The sequence below is a fragment of the Colias croceus genome, chromosome 20 (assembly GCF_905220415.1).
Source record: "Colias croceus chromosome 20, ilColCroc2.1".
Taxonomy (NCBI): Eukaryota; Metazoa; Arthropoda; class Insecta; order Lepidoptera; family Pieridae; genus Colias; species Colias croceus.
Window position 1 is genome coordinate 5,195,058 of NC_059556.1, and position 22,986 is coordinate 5,218,043.

Genomic DNA, 22,986 nt, shown 5'->3' on the forward strand with positions numbered 1-22,986 from the left:
TTCTGTATTTCTATCCTAAAAATGTAATTAAGGGATAATAAGTTCTTACGTAAACTTAAACAAAACAGGCCTTTCACATTGTGAGATTTATTATTTGAACAAAAATAATCTATATTATGTAGGTACTTAAAATATTTACATTCACTTAATTACGACTTAACATCAACATACCCTGTCCGCTTTTCAACCGTTGCTCCATAAAAAATAAAAAGGTATGGCAAGAAATCTTAGAATTTTCACCAATACGTATACATACATATATATTTTAATTTTAAAGCCAATTTTCAAATATACAAATAGATACGCTTTCGTCGAAGTCACAACACGTTGAAAAGGGAAGAAAGGGTAAAATCCTTTCATATAGAGTATCTACTATAAACAATTACTTGTCTAATAACACAGTCCCGTTAATTTTCCTAACATTATTATGGTGATTGGTTATCAAATTAAAACTTTGCTATGTGTTCTACATTACGTGTGTTCACTGCGTCCGCGCTGACACTCAGGTACATAAAAATATAATCGTTTTCGATATTGTTCGTGAAATTCGGATTATTAGAGGCATTGTAAATGTATAGTTACATTATAGTACCATAAAACGAAGCGAACCATTTCCGTGCTCACATCTAATTAAGTAAACTTCATTGCGTGTATATTGGGGCAGCTTTGAAAGCATTCACATAAACTGTCAGATAGATATATCTGAAGTAATGTTTAAAGAAATCAATGTGTCGAATATATGAGTGTAACTTTGAATGGAAGGTATAAAAAGAAGGTAGCCTCATCCGCCTCAGTTTACAGGGTAAACATTGTAAACTAATGTTTCTTCGAAACCTTACATACATTACACATTAAGATAACATCGCTTTTAAAAAAATCGAAGCTTTAAATTTAATAATGTGACATCTATACACAAAAAGCACATTATAACAACATTTTAGGTAGAGATACATAGTAATTATTTACAATATATAACATAACATTGTAGTGAAATTTGTTGCATCAGAAGTTGATTGTTTTGTGTTGAGTTCTGAGATGTGTTATGTTATTTATATTTACAAGTAAGAACTTTGCCGCGCTTTAGTCTGGCCTGTATATGGGTATTTTCGGTATAAACTCTATCAGAAGCACATATTCCATCATGGAGGAAGAGTCACAGTGCTGTTTCGTAAGCCGCCAACGAAGACCTAATTTATTATAAAGCCTGCTGTTTTCCCATTCCAATAATTTGTTGAGTGAGTGTTGCGTCTGGAATAAAAAAATAGAAATATCATTTTAATGTATATTATTATGTAAGTTATATATAAGACTGCTCTAATTGTAAAATGCACCTGTTTTCTTTTCAGTTCAACATAAAATATCAGGCTATTCCTTAGTTCGCAGTGTTGGTGGATTGCCAACAAAATCTGAAAACTTACCTACCTGAGTAGGTACAATTTCTATTAATAGAAAAATATTATAAGAGTTTGTGATTATCATGACTTTATAGATAGACTGAAGATTACAAGATAACTGGTCAATGATTATAAAACAGATCCCAATTCAATCCTTTCAATCCCAAATTTTAATATATGACCTGTCAAAAATTATCCTATTATCACACAGACAATTAAAGCATGCAATAAAATCATTATCTCTGAAATTGACTTATTTTCTGTCCAGAATGCACAAACTTAGATGCACATTATAACGGCTAAACAAAATATAACTAATAGACTCACCCTTTTACTAAGACAAATAACAGGCCACAGAGAGCACCCGAGCGTGCAGCAGCAGCACATGCAGCCACAGAACAGCCACTTCACATTCACCGGCAAGGTTTTCTTTAGCACACAGTTGATTCTGGCTATGGTCGCCTGGTATTCCTCAGGGGCGACGCGAGATTGCAAACCGGAAGGAAATTCATTGTTGAAGCGGTTGCTCAGACCAAAACTGGAAATAATCATGTTATATTTTATTGGGGATTGTTAAAGACACATTCAGTTGTATAGAAAAAATATATCTTTAAATGAATCAATCAATTATCCTATAAAACCATTTTATTGGTTTTAGTTTTAGTTGCAATGAAATACACTCATTAGATGTTTCTAAAAAAAAGCTTGATTTACTTCCAAATCTATCAAAGACATATTATATATTTCTTATTTTTATATGTTACTAACTTAACAGACAGACAGTTACTTTCGCATTTATAATATTAGTATGGATGAAACAAACATCTAATATAAATTATTTCTCTCAACAGAAAGAGACAATCAAAACAAATACTATGTAAAGATTTCACACAGGCTTGTTGACAAAGTGTAATAATCCAGTGTTAATAAGTCCAAAACATGAATACTGAATACTGAATTCATGTGTAAACTATAGATATGAAAGTTAAATTAATAAAGAAGGTAATTTTAACAGTAGCAAATTTATCTATAATTTGTTATTATTGTTTTACAAATTACTTTACTAGAGCAATATTAAAACATAATGATAATACATTGTAACAAGTGTTTATATAATTATCGAGCCACATTGTAGTTTTACATAATGAGCAATAAAGTCATTAATTTATTTATAATGGTGAAACTTTCTCATTTAATGACCTTGTAGATCTATAGTGATTAGCGTTTGAAAGAATATTACTGTTGTGATGTTTGTAAGGCGTTGAACCTGATAATGCTTTTAAAATATGAGTACATCATTTATGTGAAATTAAGTTAAATAATATGACTTTAGTACAATAAGAACATAATATAGTGTTTCCTATGTATAGTGAATATAAAGTCAGTAAATAAACGAGAAATAGAATGACAGTATAACTAACAAATACATTAATAAACTGAAGACTACATTTTGTCCCAAATTAAATCTTCGTCCTATATATTCTATTGTACCTATCATAATATAATTTGGCATTGGTCATAATTCTTGTCAAAGCCATAATCCAAGATGACAAAGAAATCAGAATTATTTAAAACTTGGAAGGAGAGTAATATTGTTTGCTATTAGATATTGATTGCATTCTTTGATAGCTAAAGGTGTAAACAGCTGATAAAAATATGAAACCTTACACTGTCATATTCCCAGCTCCGCGAACAACGATCGGGTCAGGCACTAATGTCACATGCGTCTCCTCAATATTCTCCTCAGGATCAGTCTCATCTTGATATATAGCATCAAAATCTGCCATCTTCCTTAATCACTAATTCAACAATTTCAAAAATATCTCTGTTTGAATACACATAACAAAGCACTGTATTTGTGGGACCTTTTCACAATCATTGAAAAAGAAACATGAAGTGAGTGACGTTTCATAAACACATTTGTTTTTAATATCACTGTTTTTGTTTCAGATACAAGGTAATTTGAAACAAAAAATCTAAGGTATAAATATTATTTGACGCACAAACAATGATATTATATATAGAAACAAGAGGTAGATACGTTATCAACGCACCAAAACGTAAACCGTGAATTGGTCCTAATTGGGACCAGTGGAATCAGTCAGATTGTGACTTGTGACAGCGAACGCACATGCTGTTATAAACGTTAAAATTATCAATAATGCCTTCTTGTGTGTTCAGAAAGTGCACAAATTACGATAGTAAAATAAAGAAAGATAGAGGAATATCATATCACAGGTAAATGTATTAAAATATTATAATTTTAGAGCAAAAATAACAATTTGCAATTATTAATGAATGACACTTGCTTGACACTTGTATTGAAATAATGAAAGGGATAAAACATTGCTTCAATCACTAGTGTGACAAAGCTAGCGCACACTGTGTTCAAAGATTATCATGTAGATACGATTATTGAAAATAGAACGGTTATTTTATTAATTTCGATTTGGGTAAATACTTGATTACTTATTTTTATATTTAAATCCACACAGTGCATGTAATTAACAAATATATCTATTTATTATATACATTGAAATCGTGATGGCAAAAATGTTTGTTTGCAAAAATGATGTTGAATATACGTATACATTAAAGAAAAGATTATCGCTACTGACGAAAAATGCTATTTGCTTTTCTGTAAATAGCTATCTATACATATAATAAATCTGTAGAAGGGTCAATTCTGTACATTGAAAATATTGAAAAAATAAATAGCAGGGGGTGTTACTGGATCGATACCAAACCCAAATATGTGATTAAAAAAAATTTTGTCTGTCTGTCTGTCTGTCTGTCTGTCTGTATGTGAAGACATCACGTGAAAACTAACGGTTCGATTTCGATGAAACTTGGTATAATTATACCTTATTATCCTGGGCGTAAAATAGGATACTTTTTATCCTGGAAAAATACGTAGAAAAAAAAATAAACTAAAATTTTCAGTTTTATCCATAGACGTTGTTCTATACCGCAGTGGATTCAGCGCCGTAACATGTAGCTCCGAAAGTCGGATTTGGCTTGAACCGTTTGCGTCACACGAGAGCCGCACGATGCCACGCCTGCCACGACTCCTATATAAGGACTGCGATCCGGGCCGCGCGACCTGTGCGCGCGACGCATAAAATTCCCTCTATATTACTATACTCTTTGGCATAAAATTTATGAATTTTGATGCGAGCGGACGTGTCCAGTGTGGCGAGCGGTCGTTCTTATTGGAATAAAATATATTGTATGCATAATAATAATAATTAACATATTAATATTGTTTTCACCGTAAATTGGTTTATTCATTAAACTCATAATTCTCTCTGTCATCTCATTTCATTGTATTTGTAACTATACATATTATTATAATAAATCTGTAGAAGGGTCAATTCTGTACATTGAAAATAAGTTGAAAATATTGAAAAAATAAATACCAGGGGGTGTTACTGGATCGATACCAAACCCAAATATGTGTTTAAAAAATTTTTTGTCTGTCTGTCTGTCTGTCCGTCTGTCTGTCTGTCTGTCTGTCTGCATCACGTGAAAACTAACGGTTCGATTTCGATGAAACTTGGTATAATTATACCTTATTATCCTGGGCGTATAATAGGATACTTTTTAAATAAAATACGTAGAAAAAAATTAATCTTTTCAGTTTTATCCATAGACGTTGTTCTGTAGAACCGCGAACACACGTTGCGTATTATTATAGGCCTAGCCGTATTTGGGTCCAATATATATTTATAAGATATCATTGTCAGAGTTACTCAAAATGAAGAAATAAACCATCGCGGGTCGACCACCAGCGGGAGTCGCGGGCGGAAGCTAGTTGAACATAAATTTTATTTGTGTCTTAGATAAAAAAGGCTTATACTTCATCCTTTCTTTTATTTCATACTTTTTTTCATCTAGGCACCACTATTATTATATCCTACAAGTTGGAGTGATGACCTGGTACGGGTTCCGGGAACTGCCTTGAAACGAATAGCATAAGATCGGTCCGTATGTAGTTCTTTAAGGAGGACTATGCTCAGCAGTGGGTGCTCATCGGGTGAAATGATGATGACCGAAAATGAACACCACAGCTAGTAATAAATGCTTAATACAGTTATATCTCCAAAAAAGTTTTTTTCATTTTAATACAACTTCATAATAATAATTAAATAGTAAATGAAAGTGTCACATTTGTTTACGTGTGCAGGAAACGTAACATCTATAACATTGAACCTTCTGTGTCGTTAGTCTATGCCAATTGCCATGGCAACTATTTGTTTATTTATATTTAATTGGTGAATTCTTATGACTTTTGCTTACACCTGCGCGGAAGTGACAAACTATCTTTGTCTTTTTTGTTTATATCATTTTATTAAGAGCCATCTCTCTTATACAGTCTGTCAATGTAATAAATTAAGTAAAATGAAACTTGTATTTGTGTGTGCCTGACACTGCATAGGAAGCATTTTTTTTGGATATATTGTGAGTATATAACGTATCTATACATAAAATATCATTGCGCACAAAATATTATGTTGTCTTACCTATTAAACGTGATTATATTGGAATTGAATTGGAATTTCAACCATTTCATCATGTAATTTTTGTTTGTTTCAATGATAATACAGTTTATAAAGAAACCGGCAATTTAATAATTTAAACAGTAATTGACATTGATTTGTCCACGATTTGTCCTTTACTAATTGGTCCTTTATAATGGTTGATAAATTGAAAATTAGCTATCATTATATTATAAAATTTATGTCAAGCTATAGAACGCAGCTAGAGAATATAGTTATTTCATATTTTAAGAACGATTCATTCAGGAAGAGGTGGGGTAGACATCACGTAGAGATTGATAGAAAGTCGTCACCAGGCCCCTGACAGCCTAGTTTCAAAATGGCTAGTTGTGGCGCTGCATTACTTCCGGTACTTTTTTTTCTTGTTCCTGCGGCTACGGCGCCATTTTGAAAAGCCATATTATGACAATTGACATTTATTTGAATGAAACGACCATTGTGTCTAATAACTGAGTTGAGTGTACTGGTGTTTTGTGTATTTCCTCGCTTTTTGCTTGAGTTGAGATCCAAAATATCCAATTACTCCTTAGTTTTTTGATACGATACCTTCTACTAGTCTTTATAGTGTTCTACTGTAAAGAAGTGCTAAATTTGCCATGGGACTATTAAAGTGTTGTGTCGGTGGTTGCACCGCAACCAATGCGACGAATCGGCTTTTTTGTTTTCCGCAGAATGATTATTTGAGGAACCTGTGGATGTCCTTTCTGGTGCCCACTAATTCCTCCCTCATCGGATTGTCGAAAGATCAACTTCGACACAAACGCGTTTGTGAGAAACACTTCGACAGATATCAGTTCGATGAAGAAGGCAAGAGGCTTAGGCATTCATACCCATGCCTATTTAAGGATGACGAAATAGCGCACGGCGTGCCCCTGTCTTCAAGTGAAACTGGTGAGTTCTACCTGGAGCTATAAATAACATGATTAAAAATTATGTAAATAGCTGATATTTGGTAAGACAGGTTTCATGGCTCCAAACAAATACTTTGAAATACTTTACATACCTTCTATTTGTGTTTGAATTATATTTTTAAATGTTACATATGTATTTACTTGTTACAGTACAAAATGCTCTGAGTGATCACAATAATTATCACAAAGTGGAATCAGATGAGAATGAAAATGTTGCAGATAATAATATGTTGGTCATTGGAAGGGCAGGTATGTATTATGCACTCAAATTTATTATTTATTTATTAAAATATAGGATTATATTATTTAACATAAATTGTAATATAGTAATCAGGACATGATTTTATAAATTACTATCTGCGCTCCACGGTTTCACCCGCGTGGCTCCGCTCCTGTTGGTCTTAGCGTGGTGAATTGGTGATATATAGCATATATCTTCCTCGATGAATGGGCTATCTAACACCTAAAGAATTTTTCAAATTGGACCAGTAGTTCCTGAGATTAGCGTGTTCAAACAAACAAACAAACTCTTCAGCTTTATAATATTAGTATAAAATATAGTATAGATTTATATAAGTTCTTTGGTTTTAGGTGATGATTATCATGAACATCCATCATGCATTCCAGCTATTCCAGTTGTTATGAAAAGACCTACAGGTATGTGATTTATGATAGTTTATAGTTGATAAATCCATGTTTGTAAATTTTAGTAAGTTTTTTATTCATGTTCTCAGTTTTTAAGAGAATTTCATTAGCTGTTATTAGATTCAAAGTCATATGTATGTAATGTGTGTAGGTACTTTATATTTAAAAGTAATTGTTTTGTTACCGATTTACAGATATGGCAGACCAAACTTCATGTTCCTTAAGCAAAGAAATAGAATTTCATACTCTTTGTGAAGATGCAGGTTAGTATTTAGTTTTATTTACTGGTTAACTTTGATTTTATTAGTGCAGATTTTTGCAAGAGACATGGGATTTAGAAAAAGATTTTTTTTAAGGTTGACAGATGCTAAAAAATGTGGTGTTCATAAAATATATAACAATTATTAATCACACAATTGTCAATACCTATGTATAGTGTGCACTTGCACTATCTTTAAGTTTGTGGTTACTTAGATATGTTTATTGTATGTGACTTATCAATATCACAGTTAAATTGCCATTGTTTAAATCTGAGGCTTACAACATTTTAATAGGAACTGTGGAATTGTCTTTGTATGGATGGGCTCACTACAAATACTAAAATAACTTTTATTTTCAGGAAATATAACTGAACCCACAGTAGAAGAAAAAACTACTCATGAAAATAAGAGTATCATTCAAAAGCGTAAAGGTAATTTATTATTAGTAATATAATGTACATTATGAGTGCTTTTCACATCTCTTTCAGTGATAAAATTATTATTATTAACCTATTTATTGAATAAGATAATTAATCTTTCAAACATGTAGATATACATGAATAAATTAAACAACCATAATTAGTGTGCTCCAAGATCACAATGAATCATCAAAATAAATTGTAACATAAATTTTGTTTTCAGATTTTATGAAAAAAAATTGCCCAAAGAAAAGAAAATTTATGAAGCAAGTAACCAAAATAACTGCTGATAGTTTGGGTAAAACAACCACACAAAATCTTAAACAGGCTGCTGCCTATGCAAATAATGAAGTATTGTTTAAAAACTTTGATGGTCTAAGCAAACAGGCACAGACCATTCTGTTGATGCAGTTGAAACAATGTCGCAAAAATAAAATGTCTAGAAGATTCACCTTAGATGAAAAGTTGACTGCACTGGTATTGTGGAAGCAAAGCCCGAAATCATACAGATTATTGGAAAAAATGTTTGTTTTGCCCAACTTAAGAACTCTAAATCGTCTTACAGAAAAAATAATTATAGAACCAGGGATGAATAAAAAAGTTTTTAAATATATAGCAAACCAAACAAAAAATTGGACTACTGGACAAAAACTTTGTACCATTGTCTTTGATGAAATAGCATTAACACCACATTTAACATACAATGAAAAAAATGATACTATTTATGGGTTTGTTGATGAAGCTGGAACCAGGAAGATGAGGTTTTGTGACCACGCTCTAGTCTTTATGATTAGGGGTGTGTGTTCGTCATGGCGTCAAACTGTGGCATTCTATTTTTGTGAAGGGACAGTTTCTTCAGCTGCACTTCAAAATATTTTGAAACAGCTTGTGAAAGAAGTGGCACAAACTGGTTTAATACCATTGGGTCTAGTTTGTGACCAGGGATCTACATTTAGATCCGCCATTAAAAGTTTAAGGGAGATTACCATTCATAAAAAAAATAATCAGAATGAAAAAGATGGTTAGTTTTTTATTTAATTTTGGTACCTATCTAATATGTGTTTGTATTTTTTTCAATTTATTTTAATTTACTTTCAGATGGCACAGTAACCATTTGTGGATACAATTTAAGTGTATTTTTTGACCCACCTCATCTTTTGAAAGGATTGAGAAACAATTTTCTTAATAAAAATATAATTTGGAATGGCAAAACAGCAACCTGGAAAGATATTCAATTCATATATGATTTGGACAGCAAATTAGGACACACAAGGGCATTGCCTAAATTAACGGTATACCATGTTGACCCAAATAAAGTGAAGAAAATGAAAGTGAGTGTAGCTGCGCAAGTTTTAAGTGCTCGAACTGCTGCTATGCTAAAATATACCAACGCACTCAGTAAGTTAACAATTTAACGTTCTATATAGAAAAAAATGTCATTACAAATTAACTTTATGATTTTTTAAGTTATAATTTCATATATGTATAACATATAAAAAAAAACACTAATACCACAAAGAATGTATGTAGAGCGGTGTTCTTTTGTTCAGAATTGATGCATTAATTGTGTCAATGTATAAACTCATTCAAGCACAACTGGTCAACTGTAGCTTTAGGCGAGAGCAAAGGAAGGAGTTTTAGGGTCTTTGCCCAGCAGTGGGATTGATTAGGCTAAAAATAATATTAACAATAAAAACTATGTGTTTCCAAGATTTTAATTTCTTACAAATATTTTTAATTTTAGATAACATTCACACGGGCAGCAGTAGCAGTATGGCTACTACAGCGGAAGTTGTGGAGTTCTTCGACGAATTATTCGATAGCGTAAATTGTTATCCTGGAGGCGCAACAAAAGGGAAAATGAGAAAAGCAGTAAAAATAAACTCCCCACACATTCAGTTTTGGACAGAAGCCATAAAAAAATTAAAAGAAATAAAATTTGAAGACACATCCAGTAAAATAGCTTTACAATCAGGAAAACCTCGTCTTGTACGGGTGCCATCTGTAGATGGTTGGATTACAACTTTAGAAAGTTTTATTAGGATAACTAAAATATTATTTGAAAAGTATGCTGTAAAATATTATTATCCTCGAAATATTAATCAAGACCCACTGGAAAATTTCTTTGGACGTGTGAGGGCTCTGAATTATCGTAATATTAACCCAGATGCGAATACTTTTATTTATTCATTTAAATCGTTATTATTTTCAAATCTGTTGAGCCCTCATTCAAAATTTGCCAACTGTGAAGTGGACAATGGAGACACATTGATAGACACAAATTTTTTATTTGAAGATAATAATGACGAAAATAAGCAAACTTTAAATTATGTCTCCACACCATCCACTTCACAGGAAACTCAAGTTTCAGCATTCCGTGGGTCAATCCAAAATGAAAATGTAATTTTGGAAAAAGTAAAAGTCCAATGCTCTGCCTATACTGCAGGGTACATTTGCAGAAAAATGACCAAAAGTGTTAATAATTGTAAAAATTGCATGAAGAGCTTTACTAGTAAATCTACAGAGGATAATATTTATTCTTACATGCGCCAAAGAGAATATTATAAACTTTTAAAAAATAGTAATTTAGTTTATCCAAGTTCCAAACTTCTAGTGTTGTACAGGGAAGCAAGTTGTTTAGTACATAATTATTTAAACGATAACTGTATCCAAAACGAAATTGGGGCAAATTTAAGAGAAAAAATTCAAGATTTGGAGTTTTCCTGGTTAGGGTGTCAGAAAACACACAATATGTGTTTAAAAAAAATGTTTTTAACATATATTGTTAGGCTTCATGTCCATAACTGGAGCAATATTATAAATAAAATTTTAAAGGGAGCTATAGAGGAGAGATATGTGCAAAAAATGGCAGGAATCCATAAAATTGCTTTTATGAAATATAAAACAAATAAATTAAGAAAAAGGGCATTAAATAAATAAACATTGAAAACGAAATCTGTTTTATTTTTAATATTCATAATAATAACGCTTGGAACTCATGTAGTATCTAGTACGTAGTATTTTTATCGATACAATGGGCACCTCACTAAAGTATCGATAGATTATAGATATCGAACTGGTAGGCAACACTACTTTTTAGTTTTTACTGTCAAAATTGATAATGCTACAGCAGCGCCACAACTGGCCAACTGAAACTATGGAAAACATCACTGTCGCATCTGTTACGTAGTAACTAATACCTAATCTGTGGTCGTCACCTGTGGCACACCTGTGGTCGTCACATAGAGACGGTCTATCGATTTTTCAACAACCATTCTTGTCCTCCTTGTCTCAGTTATACATCCTTCCTCTATGCCTCCTTGCAAAATTGTATTTATTCAAACACGTTACAACAATTCTTCATTTCAATTCAAGTTTATATTTTAGCCTAACCGTATTCACTTTGTTGGATGTTAAACATTATGATTATTTCACAATGAACATAATATTATTCAAATAATAAAAACAAATGGTTAATGTAACTCAGGAATAATTAATACAATGTTTTACTGGTGAAAATTTCAATTTTCACCTTCTAGTGTGTACCTTTGCTTGTTTTAACGTATTGCATCTGTGAATCCATGCTAATATTATAAATGCGAAAGTACTCTGTCTGTCTGTCTGTTACTTAATCACGCCTAAACTACCGAACCAATTTTCATGAAATTTGGTATGGAGATATTTTGATACCCGAGAAAGGACATAGGCTACTTTTTATCCCGGGAAAATGACGCAATCCCGGAAACCCCACGGGAACGGGAGCTATGCGGGTTTTTCAATGACTGCGCAGGCGAAGCCGCGGGAGAAAACCTAGTGAAATATAAAACAAATTCCTTGGATTTTTTTAAGATAATACCTAATCGTAAAAAATCTTCACATTTCTCAGGAGAAAATAATGAAACATCGGACTATGCATTAAAAATGTAATATATCTAATAATATGAATAAATTTTACCACATTTAATGAAAACACTGCGAAGAAACCTTCACTTGGCCAAGGTGGTTGATTAGGATTAATTATCGACCCTCATAAAAAAAGAGGGCTCTGTCCCTTCACTTACAACAAAACGAAGATCATGATTGTAATAATATGTAACCTATTATCATTTCATCCATACTAATATTATAAATGCGAAAGTAACTCTGTCCGTCTGTCTGTTACTCAATCACGACTAAACTACAGAACCAATTTGCATGAAATTTGGTATGGAGATATTTTGATACCCGAGAAAGGATATCAAATCCTTTGATATCCTTACCTTTTTTTGCTACCTACCTTTTATTGCTACCTATAATGGCTACCTTTTATTGCAAAATATGTAAGTACCACGGGCGAAGCCGGGGCGGACCACTAGTTTCTAATAAAATCCTCTAAACTTTAGAGACTAGAGTGGAAACTGGAAATAGCTAATTTATAGATAATAATAAAATACCGACAAGTTGAAATCGAATTTGAGCCGCCTTTTGTTTTACAGTGTTTAACGTTTATTCAATTATATGCACATATGTTACGACGGATGATATAATTGTAGAGAGTTTAATTGTAGGGGATTTATTTAAAGGATTGCTATAAGTTTTTTTTATTAATTATTATTTTTAATTTATTTCTCTTACTTACTCTTATAATAATGTCTTAACGTCTAACAAAATAATCAGTTAATGTAGAGCAAAGTTAATAAAATCACATACTACTATGTATATTTGCGTGCTTGCTCTAGATATTGGATAATAGATACATTTATTAATATTATGTTTAAAGCACGCGGCAGTTAAGTGACATGGCCATATGAGGACATTCCATTATTCCTTGTGTTTGTGTGTGTGGCCATAATATATAGCTCACATGGTTAATGTGCAGCTGTGACCCCAAAAAGATTAGAACCTTCAATACTGACAACCTGTATTATGAGACCTGTATTGCTAATAATCAATGAATACAAGCCATGTATTATAATTAGAACATAGTACTAAAAGAAACAACTTTTCAAAGTCCCACTATTTTTTTCAATATAAAATAAAACGTAATATTTTTAATATATTATTCATAAGGGCTTTTTCACAATGCTAAGTGCATGTAGAGTCAAATTTTTTTTAAACACGTATCAAAAAATGGTAAAGGTCCTTTCTTTAAATTTTCATACACTTTTATAATATAAGCTTACTTACTACCTTAAAGTTTACAAATTTTCTAATTATAGCTATTATTTAAATTAGAGAATCTTTTAGTCCAACCATTTTTATATACAGACTAAATAACATTTTAAAAATTCCAAAAAAAAAAACGTGTGGCACTCGGGGACTGCCACGGTAAAGCTATTGCATAGCATGCCTTCAAGCCACACCTCCGAGCCCGTCGGAGTGGGGAGCGTGAGGTTTTTTCGTTACGGAATTTCTCGATTCGGTCTCCGCGCTCAAGGCCCGCGATAGAAGCTATGCAATATCTTAAAATTTATTTACTTAAGTCAAATTATTCATGCCTATGCGGTATGCCGAAGGTAGAGATCATACTAGGTCGCAAAATTAGCTGCAACACTACCAAATATCATGAAAAACTGTTCAGTGGTTATTATTTGAAATTTCAACCATCCATCTATATACAGAAATTTCACGTTTAATGGGTTGTTACTTTTAATGATTCTTAATAATTAATTTAATTCGGTTTATAAAATTTATGAACTGCAATTCAATCATCACTCCTTTGTAATTAAATGGTTTAGTGAACGTTGTGAAACGGCCCTATGTTTCGCTTATCTGACTACTAGCTTTTGTTACATACATGCATATTTAAATTGTTCACGCCCATATTCTGACAAGTAACCCACTTATGTTATGTTATAAATTCGTGGTTTAGTATATTGTTGTAGACATAAATAATTCAAGTGACCGATAAAGGGTATAGGGCCGTAATAATATAGATTATAGGTATATGTATATGCGGGCGTATCAGTAGCTTAGTATATAAACTCGGTAGACAACCCTTGAGCAAACATAGTCGTACAGCACTTGCCCGGTACACGGATAAACAACAATATGAAGGTAGAAGAATAAATATAATACTTATTTAAATAAGCTTTTCATTTGTTTATTGCCCTTTCAAATGAAAGGGCAATAAACAAATGATATGATATGATGGCATAACATTTATTTTATTAATTAAAAAAAAATAAAAAGCATAATTTTTCTATCTTTAACCGAAGCAAAAACGCTTTCTAAGGTTGAGGTTAAGGCAATTAATGCGTATTTTTATCATGCCATTTTATTTTCAGGTAATAATCTTAGCCGCCGTTATAGTCTGTAGCGTATCAGCTGGTCTGATAGCACCCGCACCGTACGGCTACGCACGGCCCTACGGTCTGGCACATGTAGCGGCTCCCATCGCAGTTGCCAGACCGGCCATCGCGGTGGCCAGGCCAGCTGCGTATGCCGCTGCTGTGGACGACTACGACCCCAACCCTCAATACTCTTATGCGTATGACATTCAAGACGCTTTGACGGGTAAATATTGAATAAAAATATATTTATTTAATTGCTGCACACTCAAACTTTACCAATCTATACATATAATAAATCTGTAGAAAGGTCAATTCTGTACATTGAAAATATTGAAAAAATAAATAGCAGGGGGTGTTACTGGATCGATACCAAACCCAAATATGTGTTTAAAAAAATTTTTGTCTGTCTGTCTGTCTGTCTGTATGTGAAGACATCACGTGAAAATTACCGGTTCGATTTCGATGAAACTTGGTATAATTATACCTTATTATCCTGGGCGTAAAATAGGATACTTTTTATCCTGGAAAAATACGTAGAAAAAAAATTCTTAATTTTTCAGTTTTATCCATAGACGTTGTTCTGTATAACCGCGAACACACGTTGCGTATTATTATAGGCCTAGCCGTATTTGGGTCCAATAGATATTTATAAGATGTCATTGTCCGAGTTACTCAAAATGGAGAAATAAACCATCCACGCAAAGACCGACATCCGCGCGGACGGAGTCGCGGGCGGAAGCTAGTTATAAATAAGGTAATATTTGTAAATCCTAAAAAATATTAAATTATATTCCTAATTAGCAATGTCCAATTTTATAAGCTATGTCTCTGTGAAGAAAATTCGCTGTGTAATAATTTGCTGATATTTATGTTTATCAACAATAAAACATCGTAAATCGTAATGACTTACTTATAACATCGCTTATTGTAATCATGTTATTAAATAAAAACATTTTTCAGGAGACTCCAAGAGCCAACACGAGACACGATCAGGGGACGTCGTGCAAGGATTTTATTCCCTTGTCGACCCCGATGGCACCAAGCGTACCGTTGAATACACCGCTGATCCCCACAACGGTTTCAACGCTGTAGTCCACAGAGAACCGCTAGGCGCTGTAAAAGCTGTCGCGCCTGTAGCTGCTTATCACTAGAAACTTTCAATAGTTTCAATATAAAATACCTTTTATTTAACGCCTTTACATATGTTCGTTATAATCCAGTAGTACTTACATCTGTTAATCTAGCGTCGACAATATTTGAAAGATATTTTATATTGAAACGAGATGATTTCTTGAGGAGACCATAATATTGTTATTTATTGAAATATGTTAAATGTATGTTAATGCTAAGGTAATAAATAAGAGGAATCGTAAATTATATTTTCAATTTATCCTTTTAAAGTTAAATATTATATATTTATCGCTTTCACATGGCAAGAAGAAAATATCTACCTATAAATAATTAATTTAACATTTTTATCATAAAAAAACGAACCCCAATCAGTGAGTACATTATATGAAATTATATTTATTCAAGATTCAAATTCAAATTTAATTCAAAAGAAGGTCTACCTAAGTCATCATATACCGAGGAATTAGCTGCAGGGAAATCAATAAGTTTACCGGCTTTTTTGCAGGGCTACGTGTTTTAATTTTCATAAATCTAATAATGGTAAGAATGGTGTTTAAAAAATTGAAAGAAAACTTGTAAAACTTTATAAGACTCAGATAATAATTAATCCAACACTAATATTGTTAAGTTGTTAACTGAGACAAATCAATGCGCGTTGATGTCTTTTTTATCAACGTTCCGAAAAGGATGAATGTTCTTATATCGTAGCTTAATTTTAACAGTAAAATGTTTGAATGTGATAAGAAAATATTAGAAATAAATTAGTTTTGAATAGATATGTTAACACCTATAGTAAAATTAAGTAGGTACAGTATTCAAAAATTCAATGAAAATTTTTCCAAAACATGCAAGATCGTTTCCATATTAACTTCCATAATTATACATATATGTATTCAATACAAAATACAACTCAATCAATTTAACGCATAAGTAAAATTTCGTAAATGTTAAAATAATTAGCAATAATTAAGCAAGCCAAGGCTAATTATTTCAATTTTATTTTCAATTGAATGCAATTATCTACTACACGTTCACTTATTATTCGCTGTTAGAATCGTTTCGTTTTATTGCATACAAAGATATGTTTTGATTATTGAACAGACTTGACTATTCAGAGTAATATAAAAAAATGTTCATGTTAACGTTCAGTTTCAATAATGAAACATATTTCGCACGTTTACGACACGTATTTTCAACTAGTCTACGACTTATGTATAAATTTTACGCTAAGTATGGTGATAAACAGTTTTGAAACAAAATTATAATTTTTTCAATTATTTTTATGGATTGAAAAATTCAAACAAGAATTTTTGTATAATTAGAAATTACAGAATCATTTTAGTCTATTTTATAGATATACTTACATAGAATATAATTACATAGATATTCTTGAAGAAGTTTATATTTTAGTTTAGGAGATTTCTTCACTAAAATTAGGATTCAGACAGACTAAACACTGCGGACATTGCATCAGTCTGTATTCGATAAGGTTCGACTATTATTACGACACTTCTCTCTCTTTGTAGAACAATGTAATTTTAGTAAAATCTTTATTCCTTACGAGCAATAAGATCCATAAGTTATTCCTGCATAAACTATAAGTTAAAACTATATAAAAAATAGATACTTATTTTCATAAATACCACTATTGTTAATTAATAACGTTTATGATGAAATAATTTTTTATGAAAAAAAGGTTTAATACGATCTAACATTTTTGTAAGTATTTCATTTGTAAATTGAAATTCGTACGACGTTATTTAAAGTTCAACGTTCAAAAGTACAAAGGCGTGAGAAATATTGTATTTCTATTACGATTGCACTTTAAGACGTAAACCTGTTGTCTATCTTCTTCAGTACAACAATAAACAATAATTACGACGTAATTATAATTACTATAAATAAAACTACTCTGTACAGATTCGAGAGCTTGATTGCAATACAAAACATTCGAGTGAATGCAAGGCACTTCTATAAATACAACCAATGTCGCCAGCGTGTGCGATATTATTACGCGAACCCCTTTATCGAGCGCATTCAACATGTTAAGGGTAATAATAACAATAAATCAGTATAATTAATTAAAGTCGGTCGATTGTTAAAGTGATATTATATTTCAGGTGTTGTTGTGCGTGAGTGTGTTACACGCGACGCTTGCTATTATAGTGACGGATCCGCCGCCAACAAGCACGGAGTACAACTACTGGTACAATGTGGTCGACCCGTCCACCGGCGACACCAAGAGCCAACAAGAAATAAGACAAGGCGACGTAGTTAAAGGATCATATTCAGTCGTCGACCCAGACGGCACCAAGCGCATAGTAGACTACACGGCGGATTCTAAGAATGGTTTCAAGGCAATCGTCCGCACGGAGCCAGTGGTGTCTGCGAGGCCCGATCGCTTTTACCATCCCAATATATATCGTAAGCACCGTGCTCGAGTACAAACTCCTGTCTTTCATTCCGCCTCTTTGCCTGAATATTATTCACCGATATCATCTGATAACAACTTGATCCAAGACGAGCCGGTACTCTTCACTCCGGGCAATGATACGCGCCCTGAACCCCATATATTCCACAGTGGTGAATTTTTTATGCCCAACTATATGCATCATTAACGGAAGTGGAAAAATGAAGTAAATGATTGTATACAACAACTGGATAATATAGTATAAGATTTTGAATTAAAAACGAAATGTGATATTAGTTTAATGTTTGGTTTAAAATATTAAATTATTGCATTAATTACTTTAATCCATATACCTACTATCCGTAATTAACATTATTTATCATTGTTGGTTGTCGTTAGAAGGTCATGCCTGGAAATAAAATCTTTATTGACTGTAACTTTTAAATTATCAAGGTTTGTGTTAAAAATCAGTTAAGGTATATCCATCTTATAAAGTTTTTGCTTATTAATTATGTATATTTTTATTGTGGCGTATACCTATTTGCCGTTAAAAATAGGTCACTATATACATAGATATATAATGTAGAGCTGGAGTTAGCTTTATCAACAGATATTGATATGGTTTTTTGTTTGAAATTCATGATATAAGTAGTTTGGCATCTGAAACATGTTCATTGTTCAACCATTATTGAAACTCGAACAGACGAATACAGAATTATAAATGTATGTTACCTACGTATATATCAAGTTCCAGTTTCATTTAAATTATTTCTAAATGGTCGATAGTATGAATAGGTGGCATTTTTGATTTTTGATAACATCGGGAGTTTATTACAGTTAAGCTAGTGATAAGGCCGTCCCGCTGTGCTGCTCTAATTATAAGTTTTAGATTTAAGAATGTGTTTGTAGGTATACCAGCACAATAAAGTGTTATAAAAAAGCTTAATTCGATTAGTTTTATACAAAAAAACGGGGCGAGGCAGCGTGATGAAAATGTAGTCAAAACTTTTAACAACTTCAAAAGGAAATACGGATAATGACACATATACTATTTTTATGCATTTATTATTTTTTACAAAAAAGCCCATGTCAGGTTACCCTACGTTCATACGGTGACAAGAGTTTCCGAATCTTTTCATCGGATCTGGAAAAACCGAATGTTGTATTCAGTATTCACACAGCACATCTAGACCTATCCGGTTCTTTTTTAGCAAGTGCGCGTGTGTATGAACGTATGTGTGTCTGTGAGAGTATATTGTATTGAATGCGCTATACCACTCCACTGAAAACTTGCAGTACGGCCGGATCGGTTTGTAGTCGCAAAATCTAAAAAACTTCAGCAAGATTCGTTTTTTTTGCCATCTCTTAAAACATTGAAATACTGGTAGGTACCACTAAATCGAATCCTGCAAAAACAGATTCGGTAGAGAAAAACGCGCATCTTGTGAAAGTAGAGACGGATAAAAATGCCTTCTTAACTAGTTATGTATAAATAAATACTATGTTTCATGCAATTACAGCATAATTCAAAATATTTGCAGCTGTTTGATAGTTATTACATGGTTATCACCCAATTCTAAGAATACAAAAAAAACAACAACATATATCTCTATCTGTCTATTTTATTACATTTTTCAAATAACGCAGAATCAACAAAAAATTCAAATAACGCAGAATTAACAAGTCCTATTTAACTAAGGAATTCGTTTTTGCCTTTACTGAAAATGATAGATCAAATCGGAATGAGGCTTTTCTTCTAGTCTCATAATATGATCTCAAACACTCGGAGGAAAGACTCGACACCATGATCTTAAGACAAACTTAATTAAACTTTATTTAAACAATTTCAAATAATCCAATAGTTCTAAATTACGCTTTGCCGTATGCGCGATGCGCTATGCGAACAAACCGCTCATCAATTTTAGTATTTAAATAATTTTTAATTATAACGTATATTTCCAAATCTATATTCAAATCTAGTATTAGAGAAGTGACAAGCTTATTTTTCTTTAAAACAGATAAACACGTCTTATACAAATCAACGTAAAACATTATACACATTACAACAAATGCGTGTTTGAGTAAAAACATTTATTTTCATTCATTATGGAGCGATACTAAATTAAAGTGGGGCAACCGGGCACAGCTGAAACCAATAGCCGCAGCCGCATCGCTTGGGGCAGCCCTGGTGCAGCCACATGTACTCTAGGTGCATGTCATCTGGGTGGCAGAGGCAGGCAATCAAACGCTTGTTGCACGCGCTGGGTATCAGATTTGGACATTGCCAAGTTCCTGGACCTAAAAATAAATAAAGAACATTATATTAGGTATTTGAAGACACTAGAAATTGAAATATCGATGAACCTCTTTTTGGCTTGCCTATAATGCAGTAAAAATAGTTATCCGGCGAAAAAAAATGAAATCATACCAAAATTAAAATCGAATCTCTTTTCTTTAGTCGTTGACAAAATCAAATTGAAAATGTTTTTCAAAAGTATTTTTTATTGTATTTCCAACTAACTTTCCGCCCGCGGCTTCACCCTCGTTTTGAAAGAAAAACCCGCATAGTTCCCGTTCCCGTGGGATTTCCGGGATTGCGTCATTTTCCCGGGATAAAAAGTAGCCTATGTCCTTTCTCGGGTATCTAAATATCTCCATACCAAATTTCATGAAAATTGGTTCAGTAGTTTAGGCGTGATTGAGTAACAGACAGACAGACAGAGTTATATACAGAGTTATATATTAGTATGGATACTAACGCATACATAATAAATAATGCAAAAAACAAAGCAAGCAGAGTAACCAGCAATTAGTGCTTTAATTTTCTAATAGATGACGTTAAAAATATATTGTAATGTAAGATAATCATACCAAACTGATTATGTTTATTTAATACTAGCGGTCCGCCCGGGCTTCGCCCGTGGTACATATTTACGTTTTCTCTACATAAGAACCATCCTCGTACTTCAAGGAATATAATAAAAAAAGAATTATCGAAATCGGTTCAGCCGTTCTCGAGTTATGCGCTTACCAACACATTTTGCGATTCATTTTTATATATAAGAAGATTATGCGTTGTGTATGCCTATGAAGAACATCTCATAGAATAATGATTAATGCTCTACATATATATACTATCCAGACAGAATATGCTGACATCATCATCTTTTTGTTGAGCTAAGTACATTTCTTATGTTATCTTTATTATTTTCCTAAAGAAATTCTGAATTTACTGTTCGATTTTTTTTATTTGTAAATAAATCAAGTGTTTCGTAACATAATGAGCCGCAACAAGACAGCTTAATTTACCTTTTCTAATAGCCATAATTCGAAAAGGATCACAATCGCCGGCTAAATGGGCAAGCATTTCCCGTTTCTCTATTCCCGTCAGCTGATCCAATGTGTCGTGAAATTGACCGTACAGGCGGCGACCACCGCGGCGGAACGGGGATAAAGCTTTCCAAAAGCTCATTGCGATCTGCGCACAAATCTTGTTATAGGAAACAGTTATATAAAAACTGAATATGTATATTTTTTTACAAGCTGAAATCATGTTAACTACATCATTGTATTTAACATGGGTACTAATTAAATGCAAAAATATGACAGTGCTTTTAATTAATGTTTTAGCCTGATATTTAAAGTTCATCAGACAATATCTCAATTTTTATTGTTCTTCGTTACATAGTATAAATATAAAACAAAGTCGCTGTCGCTGTCCGTTTATATATGTGTGTTTAAATTTTTTAAACTAAGTACGCCACAGACTTTGATGAGGTTTTTTTTAATAGAGTGGTTCTTGAGGAAGGATTAATTTACATGACTTGATAAGTTTTCTACAAAGCGGGCCAAGCCGCGCGGGGAAATCTAGTACAAATATATAAATACATTCTGTTTCCAAGGTTTATCAGAATTTGACACATGATGTGTGAAATCGAAATATTTAATTGAAAGTGTGTATGATAGGATGGTAGGTACAATATATTTTCGTTAAAATTCTTGTTCGGAATGTAAAGTCGTCATATATAAAGTTAAATAAAGTTGGCAGTCAAAGAAAAATCCGCATAGTTCCCGTTCCCGTGGGATTACCGGGATAAAATCTATCCTATTTCCCGGGGTAAAAGTAGCCTATGTCCTTTCTTAGCTATCAAAATATCTCTATACCAAATTTCATGCAAATTGGTTTAGTAGTTAAGGCGTGATTGAGTAACAGACAGAGTTACTTTCGCATTTATAATATTAGGATGGAGTATGGATTTCGGAGGTGTATGTGATAATGGTATTTATATGATTTTATATGAATCTTAGTTAATGATCAGGTCGATGGGTGGTAAAATAAAGTAATCATGGGGATACAGAATACTACAAACTGATGTGTTACATCTAATATGTATAATATGACGTATACATATAATTCATATATAAAGGAGGTAAAAAAATCTTACTTCTCACGATATCCTCACATAAACTTTTCTTATGGCACTAGATTATGACATTTGAAATATTTTACTTTTTTACTGTCAAAATATTTGAGATTTAAATAAAAATCAAAAAAGGATAATTAAACTATTTAACAATCGATGTTTATCGAAATGAATTGTAGATATGATATCCTAAGTGATATCCCAAGTTCGATGACCTTTTTTTATAAAGACTTAGACATTATAATAATAACAATAGAAAAATATTACAGTACCTAATAATTTAAACATAAGTTTGTAACCTTTATAATTTTGTAAAACGGTATTGTAGGGCGATAGCAAAAAAAATATGAAGTCAAGGATGTCGCCTAAAGAAAGCTGAGCGCAAGTGATATTTTGACTTTTGAGGAGATCAATCAAAGCATACTTGCTCTGGTTTCGCATTACACGAACAAATTAAAAAGGCTTCTGTTTACTTGTATCTGCATATAAATACTATCACTCCTAAAAAGTATCCGGTTACTGTCGCGTATGTCTGCGTTGTGGTATATTGCAATGCCCGAG

General features: G+C 32.4%; 5 protein-coding genes across 5 annotated transcripts; 3 read left to right on the top strand and 2 right to left on the bottom strand.

Moving 5' to 3' along the window:
• Window positions 1-67: 67 nt before the first annotated feature.
• LOC123700676 (cysteine-rich hydrophobic domain-containing protein 2) lies at window positions 68-3,307 on the bottom strand. Its single transcript, XM_045647955.1, has 3 exons — window positions 3,063-3,307; window positions 1,722-1,932; window positions 68-1,248 (listed from the first exon to the last, which is right to left on the bottom strand). The coding sequence occupies exons 1-3, from the start codon at window positions 3,179-3,181 to the stop codon at window positions 1,081-1,083; spliced, it is 498 nt and encodes a 165-aa protein (XP_045503911.1). The 5' UTR covers window positions 3,182-3,307; the 3' UTR covers window positions 68-1,080.
• Window positions 3,308-6,272: 2,965 nt separating this feature from the next.
• LOC123701039 lies at window positions 6,273-11,143 on the top strand. The gene is made up of 5 exons (XM_045648452.1): window positions 6,273-6,302; window positions 6,625-6,844; window positions 7,015-7,113; window positions 7,456-7,521; window positions 9,933-11,143. The coding sequence occupies exons 1-5, from the start codon at window positions 6,273-6,275 to the stop codon at window positions 11,126-11,128; spliced, it is 1,611 nt and encodes a 536-aa protein (XP_045504408.1). The 3' UTR covers window positions 11,129-11,143.
• A 2,947-nt stretch (window positions 11,144-14,090) lies between these two features.
• Window positions 14,091-15,834, top strand: LOC123700980 (larval cuticle protein A2B-like). Its single transcript, XM_045648378.1, has 3 exons — window positions 14,091-14,224; window positions 14,455-14,683; window positions 15,421-15,834. Exons 1-3 carry the CDS (start codon window positions 14,219-14,221, stop codon window positions 15,609-15,611), a joined length of 426 nt encoding a protein of 141 aa, XP_045504334.1. The 5' UTR covers window positions 14,091-14,218; the 3' UTR covers window positions 15,612-15,834.
• Window positions 15,835-17,508: 1,674 nt separating this feature from the next.
• On the top strand, window positions 17,509-18,336 carry LOC123700974 (larval cuticle protein A2B-like). Its single transcript, XM_045648371.1, has 2 exons — window positions 17,509-17,642; window positions 17,712-18,336. The coding sequence occupies exons 1-2, from the start codon at window positions 17,550-17,552 to the stop codon at window positions 18,207-18,209; spliced, it is 591 nt and encodes a 196-aa protein (XP_045504327.1). The 5' UTR covers window positions 17,509-17,549; the 3' UTR covers window positions 18,210-18,336.
• A 1,247-nt stretch (window positions 18,337-19,583) lies between these two features.
• LOC123700981 (cytochrome c oxidase subunit 5B, mitochondrial-like) lies at window positions 19,584-21,473 on the bottom strand. The gene is made up of 2 exons (XM_045648379.1): window positions 21,311-21,473; window positions 19,584-20,299 (listed from the first exon to the last, which is right to left on the bottom strand). Exons 1-2 carry the CDS (start codon window positions 21,471-21,473, stop codon window positions 20,124-20,126), a joined length of 339 nt encoding a protein of 112 aa, XP_045504335.1. The 3' UTR covers window positions 19,584-20,123.
• Between the last annotated feature and the right edge of the window lie 1,513 nt (window positions 21,474-22,986).

Coding starts and splice junctions, on each gene's coding strand:
- LOC123700676 (XM_045647955.1), bottom strand. CDS start 3,181: ATGGCAGATTTTGATGCTATATATCAAGATGAGACTGATCCTGAGGAG. Junction 1,933..3,062: donor GGAGCTGGGAATATGACAGT/GTAAGGTTTCAT, acceptor GATTATTTCCAG/TTTTGGTCTGAGCAACCGCT. Junction 1,249..1,721: donor TTATTTGTCTTAGTAAAAGG/GTGAGTCTATTA, acceptor TTTTTATTCCAG/ACGCAACACTCACTCAACAA.
- LOC123701039 (XM_045648452.1), top strand. CDS start 6,273: ATGGCTAGTTGTGGCGCTGCATTACTTCCG. Junction 6,303..6,624: donor GTGGCGCTGCATTACTTCCG/GTACTTTTTTTT, acceptor TGTTTTCCGCAG/AATGATTATTTGAGGAACCT. Junction 6,845..7,014: donor CCTGTCTTCAAGTGAAACTG/GTGAGTTCTACC, acceptor TACTTGTTACAG/TACAAAATGCTCTGAGTGAT.
- LOC123700980 (XM_045648378.1), top strand. Junction 14,684..15,420: donor CATTCAAGACGCTTTGACGG/GTAAATATTGAA, acceptor AACATTTTTCAG/GAGACTCCAAGAGCCAACAC.
- LOC123700974 (XM_045648371.1), top strand. CDS start 17,550: ATGCAAGGCACTTCTATAAATACAACCAATGTCGCCAGCGTGTGCGAT. Junction 17,643..17,711: donor GCGCATTCAACATGTTAAGG/GTAATAATAACA, acceptor ATTATATTTCAG/GTGTTGTTGTGCGTGAGTGT.
- LOC123700981 (XM_045648379.1), bottom strand. CDS start 21,473: ATGAGCTTTTGGAAAGCTTTATCCCCGTTCCGCCGCGGTGGTCGCCGC. Junction 20,300..21,310: donor AATTATGGCTATTAGAAAAG/GTAAATTAAGCT, acceptor ATTTATTTTTAG/GTCCAGGAACTTGGCAATGT.